General features: G+C 40.0%; 1 protein-coding gene across 24 annotated transcripts in view; it reads left to right on the top strand.

Annotated features, from left to right (window-relative positions):
- The window catches only part of TAF1 (TATA-box binding protein associated factor 1), a 72,177-nt gene that overhangs the window by 32,169 nt on the left and 24,553 nt on the right, over positions 1–15,455 (top strand). For 18 of the 24 annotated variants that reach the window (XM_081566212.1, XM_081566210.1, XM_081566201.1 and 15 more), the window contains exons 29-32: positions 6,623–6,690; positions 8,021–8,143; positions 9,225–9,317; positions 9,402–9,486. In XM_081566212.1, the coding sequence (XP_081422338.1) occupies positions 6,623–6,690; positions 8,021–8,143; positions 9,225–9,317; positions 9,402–9,486 (369 nt within the window). Of the gene's footprint in view, positions 1–6,622; positions 6,691–8,020; positions 8,144–9,224; positions 9,318–9,401; positions 9,487–12,390; positions 12,442–15,455 lie in introns of all 24 variants that reach the window. The other 6 variants (XR_014075944.1, XM_081566198.1, XM_081566196.1 and 3 more) reach the window with 1 other exon arrangement.

Here is a 15,455-nt window from a genome sequence, read left to right as displayed (position 1 = left end):
TATGTTTCTAATCATTTAATAGATATTGCTGCTTTTTATTCCCACTTTTTAATGTATCCTTTGGAGAATTTGGAGTCTGTCTGTTGAAATGAAACAATTGCATGGGGAGTATGGGAGGAAGAAGTGAGCCTAGGTAAATAGAAGAGGCATTCAGTGTGGATTGAACCCCCATAGAGTATGTGCTTGTGACTGTATTTGTCTTTGATTTGATCTACAAATATGTTATAGGGGCTGTTATATGTCCACTTTGCTCAAAAACTGAAAAGACAAGTAGGAAGAAATCTGTTCTCTGAGTCTTAAAGAGTTCAAGATATAGTACATACAGCTTCTGCGTGTAGAGGATAAATTTTTCTGATTTCCAGTTGTATCCTTGAGCACAGATTCATCTATAAGCATAGAGATTAAGGGTACAGATTAACCATGGCACTTAATAATTGAATTACCTTAGATGACTTATTTAATGTCTTATATAACCTCTTCAGTTTTCTCACCTGTACACATGGGACAATAGTTGTACCTAGATTTTAATACCTTTCACAAGCAGGCCTGACCCATTTATCTAGTTTCATCTCCAGTGACTGGCTCCCATACGTACTATAGATATAGATTCCTGTCACACTCAGCATTGTATTTCACTAAATATCCTATCCCATGTCTTCATTCCTTTGCACAGTCTTTGCCCTTTGTAAGGAATGCCCTTTATTCTCTTTCCATTCATGTTTCCAGACCAGCTCATATCATCGCTTCATGAAGATGTATTCACATTGCCCACGGTACCCATTTTTCAATCATCTGTGCCCCCTTCAGTTCAGTTCAGTCACTCAGTCGTGTCCGACTCTTTCCGACCCCAAGAATCGCAGCACGACAGGCCTCCCTGTCCATCACCAACTCCCAGAGGTTACCCAAACTCATGTCCATTGAGTCGGTGATGCCATCAAGCCGTCTCATCCTCTGTCGTCCCCTTCTTCTGCGCCCAATACTTCCTAGCATCAGGGTCTTTTCCAATGAGTCAACTCTTCGCATGAGGTGGCCAAAGTATTGGAGTTTCAGCTTCAACATCAGTCCTTCCAACGAACACCCAGAACTGATCTCCCTTAGGATGGACTGGTTGGATCTCCTTGCAGTCCAAGGGACTCTCAAGAGTCTTCTCCAACACCACAGTTCAAAAGCATCAATTCTTCGGCGCTCAGCTTTCTTCACCGTCCAACTCTCACATCCATACATGACTACTGGAAAAACGATAGCCTTGACTAGACGGACCTTTGTTGGCAAGGTAATGTTTCTGCTTTTAAATATGCTATCTAGGTTGGTCATAACTTTCCTTCCAAGGAGTAAGCGTCTTTTAATTTCATGGCTGCAGTCACCATCTGCAGTGATTTTGGAGCCCCCAAAAGTAAAGTCTGACACTGTTTCCACTGTTTCCCCATCTATTTCCCCTGAAGTGATGGGACCAGATGCCATGATCTTAGTTTTCTGAATGTTGAGCTTTCAGCCAACTTTTTCACTCTCCTCTTTCACTTTCATCAAGAGGCTCTTTAGTTTTTCTTCACTTTCTCCCATAAGGGTGGTGTCATCTGCATATCTGAGGTTATTGATATTTCCCCTGGCAATCTTGATTCCAACCTGTGTTTCTTCCAGCCCAGCATTTCTCATGATGTACTCTGCATATAAGTTAAATAAGCAGGGTGACAGTATACAGCCTTGGCGTACTCCTTTTCCTATTTGGAACCAGTCTTTTGTTCCATGTCCAGTTCTAACTGTTGCTTCCTGACCTGCATACAGGTTTCTCAAGAGGCAGGTCAGGTGGTCTGGTATTCCCATCTCTTTCAGAATTTTCCACAGTTTATTGTGATCCACACAGTCAAAGGCTTTGGTGTAGTCAATAAAGCAGAAATAGATGTTTTTCTGGAACTCTCTTGCTTTTTCGATGATCCAGTGGATGTTGGCAAATTTGATCTCTGGTTTCTTGGCCTTTTCTAAAACCAGCTTGAACATCTGGAAGTTCACGGTTCACGTATTGCTGACGCCTGGCTTAGAGAATTTTGAGCATTACTTTACTAGCGTGTGAGATGAGTGCAACTGTGTGGTAGTTCAAGCATTCTTTGGCATTGCCTTTCTGTGGGATTGGAATGAAAACTGACCTTGTCCAGTCCTGTATCGACTGCTGAGTTTCCCCGATTTGCTGGCATATCGAGTACAGCACTTTCACAGCATCATCTTTCAGGATTTGAAATAGCTCAACTGGAATTCCATCACCTCCACTAGCTTTGTTCATAGTGATGCTTTCTAAGGCCCACTTGACTTCACATTCCAGGATGTCTGGCTCTAGGTGAGTGATCACGCCATCATGATTTTCTGGGTCGTGAAGATCTTTTTTTTGTATAGTTCTTCTGTGTATTCTTCCCACCTCTTCTTAATATCTTCTGCTTCTGTTAGGTCCCTACCATTTCTGTCCTCTATTGAACCCATCTTTGCATGAAATGTTCCCTTGGTATCTCTAATTTTCTTGAAGAGATCTCTAGTCTTTCCCGTTCTGTTGTTATCTTCTATTTCTTTGCATTGATCACTGAGGAAGGCTTTCTTATCTCTCCTTGCTATTCTTTGGAACTCTGCATTCAGACGGGAATATCTTTCCTTTTCTCCTTTGCTTTTCACTTCTCTTCTTTTCACAGCTATTTGTAAGGCCTCCTCAGACAGCCATTTTGCTTTTTTGCATTCCTTTTCCATGGGGATGGTCTTGATCTCTGTCTCCTGTACAGTGTCACGAACCTCTGTCCATAGTTCATCAGGCACTCTGTCTATCAGATCTAGTCCCTTAAATCTATTTCTCACTTCCACTGTATAATCATAAGGGATTTGATTTAGGTCATACCTGAATGGTCTAGTGGTTTTCCCTACTTTCTTCAATTTAAGTCTGAATTTGGCAATAAGGAGTTCATGATCTGAGCCACAGTCCGCTCCCGGTCTTGTTTTTGCTGACTGTATAGAGCTTCTCCATCTTTGGCTGCAAAGAATATAATCAGTCTGATTTCGGTGTTGACCATCTCGTGATGTCCATGTGCAGAGTCTTCTGTTGTGTTATTGAAAGAGGGTGTTTGCTATGACCAGTGCGTTCTCTTGGGGAAACTCTATTAGCCTTTGCCCTGCTTCATTCTTTACTCCAAGGCCAAATTTGCCTGTTATGCCAGTTGTTTCCTGACTTCCTACTTTTGCATTCCAGTCCCCTATAATGAAAAGGACATCTTTTTTGGGTGTTAGTTCTAAAAGGTCTTGTAGGTCTTCATAGAACCGTTCCACTTCAGCTTCTTTGGCGTTACTGGTCGGAGCATAGACTTGGATTACCGTGATATTGAATGGTTTGCCTTGGAAATGAACAGAGATCATTCTGTCAGTTTTGAGATTGCATCCAAGTACTGCATTTTGCACTCTTTTGTAGACCATGATGGCTACTCCATTTCTTCTAAGGGATCCCTGCCCACAGTAGTAGATATAATGGTCATCTGAGTTAAATTCACCCATTCCAGTCCGTCTTAGTTCACTGATTCCTAGAATGTCGACGTTCCCTCTTGCCATCTCCTGTTTGACCACTTCCAATTTGCCTTGATTCATGGACCTAACATTCCAGTTTCCTATGCAATATTGCTCTTTACAGCATCGGACTTTGCTTCTATCACCAGTCACATCCACAGCTGAGTATTGTTTTTGCTTTGGCTCCATCCCATCATTCTTTCTGGAGTTATTTCTCCACTGATCTCCTGTAGCATATTGGGCACCTACCAACCTGGGGAGTTCATCTTTCAGTGTCCTGTCTTTTTGCCTTTTCATACTGTTCATGGGGTTCTCAAGGCAAGAATACTGAAGTGGTTTGCCATGCCCTTTTCCAGTGGACCAAATTCTGTCAGACCTCTCCGCCATGACCCATCTGTCTTGGATGGCCCCACATGGCATGGCTTAGTTTCATTGAGATAGACAAGGCTGTGGTCTGTGTGATCAGATTGGCTAGTTTTCTGTGATTATAGTTTCAGTGTGTCTGCCCTCTGATGCCCTCTCGCAATACCTACCGTCTTACTTGGATTTCTCTTACCTTGGACCTGGGGTATCTCTTCACGGCTGCTCCAGCAAAGCGCAGCCGCTGCTCCTTACCTTGGACGAGGGGTATCTCCTCACGGCCGCCCCTCCTGACCTTGAATGTGGAGTAGCTCCTCTTGGCCCTCCTATGCCCGCGCAGCCACTGCTCCTTGGACGTGGGGTAGCTCCTCTCGGCCACACTTCTGCGTGGTCCGTCGCAGCTGCCGTGCTTTACAGTCCATGGAATTCTCCAGGCCAGAATGCTGGAGTGGGTAGCCTTTCCCTTCTCCAGGGTATCCTCCCAACCCAGGGATCAAACCCAGGTCTCCCACAGTGCAGGCAGATTCTGTACCAGCTGAGCCACCAGGGAAGCCCTGTGCCCCCTTAGCACAATTAAATCAACTGTTATAGCTCTTATTGTGTTACATATAATTGATTATATATTTGATTTTCCTACCACTTTGTGACCTCCTAGAGAGACTATTCATCTTTCTATTCGAAGGGCCTAGCAGAGTACCAGACACATACAAAGGAAGAATAAATTTATTAGGCCCAACTGTCATTCAAGTTGGCATACATAAATGCATTAAAAAAATCCACTTGGAAGGGGAATGGGAAGGTAAGAGCTGACATTGAAAATGCAGAGCTTGAGGTACCTGTGGGTCATTTAGGGGCAGTGTTAGTAAAAATTTGGAAATGATTTTCTCCTTACATTCCCCTCTAGCTCAATTTTCTTCTCCTTACATTCCCCTCTAGCTCAATTTTCTTTCTTTCTTATACCCAAATGATGATGATAATAGTAACACCATCAGTGGTATTACTAACCTTCTAGTTATACAACCTAGAAATATTGGTCATCGTTGATTCATTTTCCCTCTCCTGCGCTCATAGATCACTAAGTTCCATAAATTGTACCTTCTAAATTTTGCTGGAACAAATTCCCTTCCTTTTGGTCTCCATTGCTACTGTCTTAGTTGAAGCCCTTGTCATCTCTTCTTTGACCTCTTGCAGTTGCTTCCAGGCTTTCTCTCTTCTGCTTGCCTTAATTCTTCACACTGTTGACAGGGTATTTTTTCCTGATATACAAGTTTGAAAAATTACTCTCTAGCTTAAAATCTTCAGTGCCTTTGTATCTCCTATGAGACCATTGTAATATGTCCCATCCAGCCTTTCCAAGTTCCATTTCCGGTTTCTCTTCCACACACATACCTGTATTCCAGTTGTACAAAACTACTTGTGATTCCTGCTATGAAATGTGTAGCTTCATGTTTCCATGAATTTGCTTACTTAAATGTTTTTGCACACTTCTTCCTCTCTCTGGAATGTTTTTCTACAATACTATCTACCTGGTGGACTTCTCTTCATTAATGACACTGCTCAAGTGTCCGTCACAACAAGCCTTTCCTGTTCCTTCCTGGTACTCAGATGTAACTGTTTTAAAACTGTTGCAAAGCCTCCATAGTTCCTAGTAATCAGTATATTCCTCTATTTGCACTTTACATTCACTTTTTAAAAACTTTTATTATGGAAATTGTTAGGCATATACAGAAGTAGAGAGATAGTAAATAAACTTCAGTGTGCCTATTCACCCAGTTCAGCACTTGCCAGCATATGGCCAGTCTTGTTCATTATTTATATTTCTAGGTATATCATTTCACCCATAGATACTTCAAGCACTTGTACCTTGTTGTATAGCAATTTATTTTCATGTCATTTTCTTTGACTAAACCAAGAACTCTCTAAGGTAGGACTTGTGTCTTATTTTCCCTTTAATCTCATCATTGAACATATCACAGTCATTAAACAATTGCTGAATGAATAAATAAATGCCTGCTAATTAATTAATAAGTAGTTGAGAATAGAGCTGAGGTTTAGGCTCTGGAGAGCACTTACATGAAAGAATTGACAGGAACAAAGGATACTGCAAGGAAATAGTCAGAATTACTGTTTAGAAAAAAATAATTTGACTATCCCTATGATGAGTTTAAATTAGGGTAGCCACAAGCAGGGAAAGTAGGTGATAGTTGGAGGATTTTGTGAAACTCTTGTTAGGGACTTCAGGGAAACTAAAGTGGTAGTCTGAGCTAGGATGGAGATTGTTTTCTGACAGAGGCTTTGGATTAGCCATATGTGGGTGGACACCACAAACCATGAGTTCTGCAAACGAAAATTGCAGTCACAAATTTTGAATGCTCAATATGGAAAGATTATAGATCATTCATTGATCTCCTTAGTCATCCTTAAATAAATTGTCGTTTCCCTATCCATAGTATTATTTTCAAGGTATTAAAGGCAGCAGTATTGAAGGTAACACTGCTGTGTATTGAAGGTAGTCTGCTGTGTGTGGATATACACAAATAAGGGAGAGAATTAAAATTAGTTTATTCATCTATATTATGCATCTGCTATGTGTTAGACACTGAAAAATGGAGGTAAGACTGATATATCTGTCTGACTCAGCAGCTAGGTTGGTGCAGGTCTGGAGAGGTGTTGGTACTCTTGCCTCCCATGTCCGTAGTCTCATCTCTTTACTGTTTGTTTCTTTGTAATCTAGGGCCAAAACACTCACTGACCCAGATCTCTCAATCAATGCTGGATCTCTGTGATGAAAAACTTAAAGAGGTAAGACACTTAAAATGAGAGAAAAGCGGTAGAATTTGAAGCTGGCAGGTACCAGAATTGAGGAAGTAGGGAATGTAATAGAAGAATAGAGAAATGAGGGAGAAGCAGATCTTTCATACATTAGAGTCTGGAGGGGACCTTAGAAATCATATAGTCTAATTCCCTCCCTTTTGTTGATGGAAAAACTGAGGTCCATAGGAGATACTAACTTGTCTTGGGCATTGTGGCTGTTAAATAGTAGAGCTAGGATTAAAATCTAAAATCCACATAGCACTTTAGAAAGGACTAAGGAAATTGACTTCCTGGAAAGCCATCTGAAGCTAAGAGACTGTTTTGGCAGGGAGAAATTTTAACTTTTAAAAGATAATCTGTATTTTATCTTCTTAACAACAACAAAATATGGCAGCTGTACAGGCCTAAAAAATATAAATGTGATGATGTTAATATTGAAGTAGAAATTTCATAAAAGAAGATTGCCAAATGGCCAATAAACATGAAAGGATTATAAGTTTGGTTGATCATTGTGGAAGTAAAAATTTAAACCAGTTAAACCAGTTAATACTTCATACCCACTTAGAAAGGCTGAAATTAAAAAAAAAAAAAAAACTTAAAACAAAAGACATGGTCTTCCCTGGTGGTCCAGTGGTTAAGAATCCACCTGCCAATGCGGGGGACACAGGTTCGATCCCTAGTGGGGGAAGATTCCACATGCCACAGGGTGACTAAGCCCGTGCACCACAGCTGCTGAGCCCAAGCTCTATAACAGGAGAAGCCATTGGAATGAGAAGCCCATGCACTGCAACTAGAGAAAGCCCCTGCACAGCAGCAGAGACCCAGTGCAGCCAAAAATAATTCTTAAGAAGATTGAGTTTTAGTGGGTTAGGACGTGGAGCAGTTGATACACAGACTTTTTCGTAGTATAGTCTAAAATGAATTTATTGGGTTAGATTCCCTTGTACAGAAGTTACAAATCAACAATAATGTGTTCAGTGTTTTCAGCGATAGTTTTACAGCAAAAACAGTGTGATATTAAAACTTAATTTGGTGAAGATGTTTTTGTTGTGGGAGCTTAAGCTGTTGTTGCCCAAGGGTGTATATTTTTGATGATCTACAAGAATAGAAGATAGAATACCTATAAGAGTGGTTGACACATCTCTTTTCATCCTTTTACTGGAGTATTATTTGTTATCTGAATGTTTGTCTGGAACAGATGAGTTTACAATTCAAAGTTAGACTTTTTGGGACAAGAGAAATATTAATTGTCCTTAATACTCTTATGATGATTATACCTCAGGGGAACCTCTGTTTCCTTTGCTTTGTTTCGTGTCAGAAAGAAGATAAATTGGCTCGTTTAGAGAAAGCTATCAACCCCTTGCTGGATGATGATGACCAAGTGGCGTTTTCTTTTATTCTGGACAACATTGTCACGCAGAAAATGATGGCAGTTCCAGATGTAAGTGGTCTGTATGTTGAATTTTGTGAAGATAGTGCAAGGGAAAGGAAAGGACAAAAGAGTGTTTGCATGTGTGTGTATCATTGGCGAGTCTGGAGTGTGGTGTTTGTCAATTCAAACTGTTATGTAATTTTTTTCTTTTTTTCAAACTGGTATATAATTTTAAAAAGAAACCTTTTTGCTGTATGAGTGTGTTATCATTGAAATCAAAGAGGCCAGGAATCTGTGATATGCTGCTGCTAAGTCGCTTCAGTCGTGTCCGACTCTGTGCGACCCCATAGACGGCAGCTCACCAGGCTCCGCCGTCCCTGGGATTCTCCAGGCAAGAACACTGGAGTGGGTTGCCATTGCCTTCTCCAATGCATGAAAGTGAAAAGTGAAAGTGAGGTCGCTCAGTCGTGTCCGACTCTTAGCGACCCCATGGACTGTAGCCTACGAGGCTCCTCCGTCCATGGGATTTTCCAGGCAAGAATACTGGAGTGGGTTGCCATTTCTTTCTCCAGTATCTGTGATATAGAGAGGTTCTTTATTCCTGTTGTTGACATTCAGTATTTAATGCTCCTGAGTAGTTCGGGAGAGAAATTAGGATGCCAAGTAATATGGGAGGCTTTGGATTTAGAGGTGCTTCTTGACAAACAAGAGTTTGATAATTACCCAACATTTGTTGTCTTTTGTTTCAGTTTTTCCCTTTTGCAACTTTGTGACAGGGCTACCATGTTGGGTCTCTATATCATTTTGTTATAATGATCTTCCCTAGGGAATTCTGAACTGAGTTTCCTTTTGTGTTGTAGGCATATGTTGTGTATGCAATAATGCTGTGAACCCTCTGCATGGGACTAGGGGATGAGAGATTTTAATTGTGAATATAGAGCGGGGGTCCTTACCCTGTCAGGGCACATGAACCCTTAAAAGAATCCGTGAACCCCTTAAATTACATGCAAAGTTTTGTGTGATTATGTGTCTTTCTGGGAAAAGGGTCCATAGCTTTCGTCATGATCTTAATATTATGAGCCAGTGAAGGTTGAGAAGCTCTGGTATAAAGAATGGTTTCCATTTAATTTCTCATGCTTTCTTTTACTAGTCTTGGCCGTTTCATCACCCAGTTAATAAGAAGTTTGTTCCAGATTATTACAAAGTAATTGTCAGTCCAATGGATTTAGAGACCATACGTAAAGTGAGTGATTTGGTCTAAAATGTCTTTTTGGAAGCAAGTAACTTTCTATGTGTATCTGAGTCCCTTGATTTCTTTTAATCACAGAATATCTCCAAGCACAAGTATCAGAGTCGGGAGAGCTTTCTAGATGATGTCAACCTTATTCTGGCCAACAGTGTTAAATACAATGGTGAGTATTTCTCCTTTTTTTCTCGTTCCATCAGTATATCCACCCAACATTAGTTAGCATTATTAAAAGTTAAGTGCATAAAGCAGGCTTGAGCTGTGATAGTCAGCAGAGTCAATCAGGTGAAGACATATTTTAATGTGTTCTGTAAAGTTTGCTAATAATATTTAATGATGACAAAGCAGTGTACATTTATTTTCTAAACTTCAAAAGAACAGAAAAGTGAGATGAGAATAAAAATCATATGGATGTCATTTTGGGCCATCACTGCTTTCCATGAGTTTTGAAAGCTCACCTATTCCCCAGGCCCTTTGATGGAACTTAGGGAAATGTGTTAACATAGACCATGGGGTGCTTCCTCAGAGCATGGAATTCCTGCTCAGTATATGAAATGATTGAATGATATGCGTCAGGTTCTGTGCTAGCTACTCAATCTACTGATGGGAAAGGCATCGCTGTCCTCGTGTAATTCACAGTCCAGTCAGTGAAGAGAAACAGTTAAAATGCAGCTTCTCAGGGGCTATGTTAGAAGGATGTACGAAGTGCCCTAGAGGAGAGGAAGGAGCACCTTCACCTAAGGGTTAGGAAGGCTTTCTAAACAAGTTAATAAAATTTAGTTTTGAACAGGTCACTTGTTAAATAAACATCTATTGAGCACCTAGTATGTGCTGGCACTGATAGATATTACAAATATAAAATCAAATTAGATATGTCCTCTGTCCCCAAATTGGTTATAGTTTAGTTGGAAAAACAAAAGAAAAATCACAGAAGTTAGGTGTAGTGCTAGATGCATGCACAGAGTGCCAAAGTAAAACAAAAATGGAATATCTTAATCAGAGTGGGATGAGAGGAAGCTTCCTATAATAGAGTTTTCTTAAGCTGAGTTCTAAAGGATCAGTGGAGTTTACTAAGCAAAGGATGTGGAGGAGACAGCATTCTAGGCAGAGAGAATAGCAATATGTGAAGGCACAGAAGCCTGAAATTACATCTTGGGTTTAAGAAACGAGTTGTTGGGGTTGCAGTTAAGTGTACAGTTAAATGTAGTGAATGACTGGTTATATGTAGAGACGTAGATGTCAAATCATAAGAGGACCTAGTGTATGCCATATGCCACACTTAAGAGTTTTTCAGTTCAGTTGCTCAGTCGTGTCCGACTGTTTGTGACCCCATGGACTACAGCATGCCAGGCTTCCCTGTCCATCAGCAACTCCCAGAGTTTGCTCAAACTCATGTTCATCTAGTCAGTGATGCCATCCAACCATCTCATCGTCTGTTGTCCCCTTCTCCTCCTGCCTTCAGTCTTGCCCAGCATCAGGGTCTTTTCCAATGAGTCAGCTTCTTGGCATCAGGTGGTTAAAGTATTGGAGCCTCAGCTTTAGCATCAGTCCTTCCAATGAATATTCAGGACTGATTTCCTTTACTTTATCCTAAATGGAAGAACACTGAAAGAATTAAGCAGCAAAATGACAATCCCATGTAGCTCGTGAAGCAAAAAAGAAGAGGGAGCTAAGGGAATTTAAGAGCATTGCCTAGCATACTGAGGTCTCAACTAAAAATCCACATGTCTATATGACTTTTCTCCTACAGTATTCAGCAGCCCAAGTAGTGTGGCTGTTAAAGTTCATCAGAAGGGACAGAGAATTAGAAGGAGGAGGTGAAGGAGGGGACAACCGGAAAGACAGATGAGAAAATGGGTGTTCTGGGTATAGAGGATAGAATATCATGGAGCAATGAAAGAACAGGGCAAGTTCAGGAAACTGTACTTGGCTAGAAACTATATATTTCACTAAGAGAAGTGGTAGGAGATGAGCCTTCTAGTTTATTCCATCTAGGTTGGGTTAAAAGAATCTACTTTGTCTCTTGTGCCCTTCTTATTGCTGATTGTAAAGTGGAAATGCAGGTCATTTATCTTTCCATTATTGTCTCCTGAAAATACCTAAAGCTCATCAGCCAAAATTCTGTTAATAGAAGTTAGCAGCCTCACAGGTGTCTTAAAATGAATATAACAAGTAATAAGCAAGCAGGAGTATTACAGAGACGATGCTTGGCCTGGGGATAGCTACCTTAAGATAGAGGGCAGGTTTATGAGGAGCTTAGGTAAGGCAATAAGAAAAAGACCCAGAAGATGCTAATTGGAATGAACAGAGGGCAGTAGACAAATCACAAGACAAAAATTAAATGCAAAATGAAAATGAATAAATATTCAGTTGTATCTGGTAATCAAAGAAATGAAAATTGCAGCAGATAAACCATCTTTTTTTTGCCTTTTTTAATGGAAGTATTCAAAATGCTAGTGAGGTAGGTACTCTTACATATGCAGTATAAAATAATGAGACATTTCTAGAAAGCTCTTTGACAGCACTGAGACTTAAAAATAGTTAAGTGAACAGACCTTATAGTCAGGTAGACTTGAATTTGAATATTGGCCCCACCACTTCATAGCAGTATGACTTTGGACAAACAACTTAGACTCTGCTTTCTCATCTGTAAAATGGGGGAAATAATAATACCCTCCTCAGAGGGCTATTGTGAGGATTGCATGAAATAATGAATGTAAGTGCTTAGCATGTAGTAAGATAATCTGTCCTAACCAGAGATACAGACAGAGCTGTTTACAATAATGTCATTTATATTAATGAGAAATAATTTGAACAGTTAATGTAAAGGAAATGACTAGTTAGTGTACCACCTGCATGATAGATTATTGTGTCAAGATTGAAAGCTTATTCTAAAAAACTAATGACAAAAATGCTTAGAATGTTAAGTGAGAAAAGTAAAACATGTAACTTTAATTTCATCTCAATTATGCTTTTTATGAAAAGATACATAGATTTAAAAAAAGTGATGATAATAGTGGTTATTTCTGAGATGTAAAGTTAGGATTATCTTCATGTACATCTTTTTTAGTTTTCCAAGTTTTCTACTGGTATGGAAAGCAGGAAACTCTTTCAAGAGGAGGTGAGTTTTGAGCTAAAATTTAAAGGATGATGATTATTGCAGCTAATTCTTTATTGAGCACCCACTTTGCTGAGCAGATAGTCAAGTGGAGAAAGGTAGGGAAGAAGTTCCAGGTAGAGAGTCCAAATGCTAGAAAGATGAGAGCACCTTGGATAGGGAAGTGCAAACAGTTGAGTTTGGCTATGGTGCAGAGTGGGAGCTAGTTTTGGTGTTAATAAAGGAGTTTTTAAAGTTAGGTGGGGCCAAATCATGAAAGGCGCCTAGTATGTCTCACTAAGCCTTTAAAGAAAGAAGGAAAACCAAAAGAGAGTAATGTCCTAGAAACCTAGAGAATAGGAAAAGAGCCAGCAGATCAAGTGCTACAGAGAAGACTGGAGAGAATGGTCATTAGAAGAGCTAGTTCAGTGTAGTGGTAGAATCAAAAGCCAGACTACAGAGGATATGAATGAATGAGAATTAAAAAAGTGGAGGCTGAAATTGGCTTGTGAAGGGAAGAAGGAAGACTGTAATCAGTGTGTTAGAAGGGATGAGTCAGTTGGTCAGAGGGGACCTTTGTGTAGAAGAAAGAGAAGAAAATAAAGAATATGAGAAAAGATCCCTGTGAGAATGGGAATATAAACATTGAGAAAGGTTTTGCCCACTAGCCTCTCATTTTCTCTGCAAAATAGCAAACAGGATCTTTTGCTAAGAATGAGTGAGGTGGTGGGAGAGAGAATTTGAAGAGAAATGTAGATAAAAGTTTGAATTAATACAAATTTTGTATTAGGGAAAATCTGTTTATAGTTTAACATGTTTCAAATTTCTTGCCAAGTTATTTTATATCCCCTCATCCCCACCTCCTGATGAAGAAAGATAAATAACAACAGTCCTATAGCTTACTTTGATATACTGCTGTACATTGCCTTAGTTTTTGAACTAAAGTTAGGAGAGGCCTGATAGAGACAGGATTTAATGGGGATGCAAGTTTCCTTTGGCTCAGAGAGAGAATGAAGAAACTGGACAGATAGAAGGCTGTGATAAGGAAATGTAGGATACTGGAATTGAAACTTTCAGAGGTTAAGCAGTTTTTAGTAAAGACAGCATTCTGGATATAGCCATCGATATGTTTGGCTGGAATGGAGGTGCAAACCATTGGCATGAAGATTTGCAAGGATTTTGGATAGGTAGTACATACAAACATTAGAGTAACCCATCATAGTGGAGAGGGATTTGGAGCCAAGAAGATTGTGCCAAGTGTGTAAGTCCTTGGTGAATGTGAGTTGGTTAATGATGGTGAATAAAGGTGAAGAGCAGCAATCTCAAACTCAAGTGGCCTCTAGGGGCCAGGCAAGTAATGTAAATGAGTGGAGGTGGGCCAAGTGTGGATTGTGGTAAACTGGAAGAGTATGTATATTCCATCTAAAGAGGCTTGTACTTTACTGTATGTGTGACATTTCCCATTCTTACATATTTGCAAATAGTTCAGAAAAAAATTTAACTCTGGAAGCCAAATAAAAACATCTAGCTGCCGGCCAAATCTAGCTCCAAGGCAGCTCGTTTTCAACCTCTGGCATGGTAGAAACAAGCCTCAAAGTAGGAAGAATTTTTTTTTTTTTCCCAAGGGGAAGTAAATAATAATTTGGTAGCAGCAGTAGATAGCCTAGAAGGCTGTCTTCCCCCATCCTTAACCAGTGGGTGAGAGTATAAGAAACCTCTGAATAGGGCAGAAAGGGTTAGTGGTGTCATGAGACTAAAAGGATATCCGTTAGAGAGTTGAAGGCACATATGAGATGTTTCCTACCATCAGGTACTATATACAAAATAATACTTTTATTTAAAACTGTGTTGGTTTGGCCAGATATGAACCTGCCTCTATTCCTAATTAATAGTAATAAAGTCCATGTGGAATCTATTCTCTGCTTTAACATTTTTATTTGAAAAAAATTTACTAGCAAAGTTAGTAGAATAGTATCTCTGGTTAACATTATTTTGACCCTTTCCATTCAAATTCTTCATGTATATCACACTGCATAGTGGCATATTTCTATAGCATTTTACATACTTTCATTATCATGTATATAGCATATGAGCTATGTTGTACATAGCTAGAATGCTTAGCACTAAGGTTAGGATCATCGGGCAACAAGTGGAAGATAAGTATTACTTCACCTAGAAGTATGCAGTACATGTTGGAGGACGCAGGTCTTGTACTAGAGGTGGTGGTGATAGACTGCACACTAGTATTAGAGTTCAAGCCTTTAGGTCTGTTCAGCTACCACATAGGTGCTGATCAATCACAGAGCCTCTGTTCATGTTCAGATTACATTTGAAGGAACATTAATAATCAGAGAAACCCAAAACTTGGGATTAGAACTATTCCCAATAGTCTTAAAAGGCACATAACATTCCATGTCAGTGAGAATGATACGGATAAAGAAATCCTGTCTGAAAAACACAACCCAAACTTTATACCAGTCTTAGCAAAACCGTAAAGTAGTTGGCAGAGGCCTTAATGCTTAATGTTTGATTAAATTTAAGATAAACTGCATAGTCTGTGGGCTTCCCAGGTAGCTCAGTGGTAAAGAATCCACCTGCCAATGAAGGAGACAGGAGGCACAAGTTTGATCCTTGGGTCGGGAAGATCCCCTGGAGGAGGGCATGGCAACCCACTCCAGTATCCTTGCCTGGAGAATCCCATGGACAGAGGAGCCTGGCGGACTACAGTCCATGGGGTTGCAGAGAGTTGGACATGACTGAGCATGCACACACGCCCACATAGTCGGTACCAATAGATGATGCTGAACTATTCTTGATGAAACCCCTTTTCCCAAAGAATTTCCTAGCAAGTTCCTCCTCCAGTGTTCTTCAAACCAAAAATTAATAAGAAGCCATCTTACCTATGATAAGTAGATCACATATCATAAAATCTGAGTACCTGAAGTTTGAATGCTCAGCAGGACCCTACAATCTAGATTAAACAATAAATTTTCCCCAAAAATCTCCAGGGAAGTTTCTTTCTACACTTTTGTTTGAGT

The sequence above is a fragment of the Giraffa tippelskirchi genome, chromosome X, assembly GCF_054371585.1.
Source record: "Giraffa tippelskirchi isolate mGirTip1 chromosome X, T2T-mGirTip1v1.2.pri, whole genome shotgun sequence".
NCBI classification, from domain to species: domain Eukaryota; kingdom Metazoa; phylum Chordata; class Mammalia; order Artiodactyla; family Giraffidae; genus Giraffa; species Giraffa tippelskirchi.
Note: the sequence above shows the minus strand (reverse complement) of the source record. Positions and strands in the feature narration are given on the sequence as shown.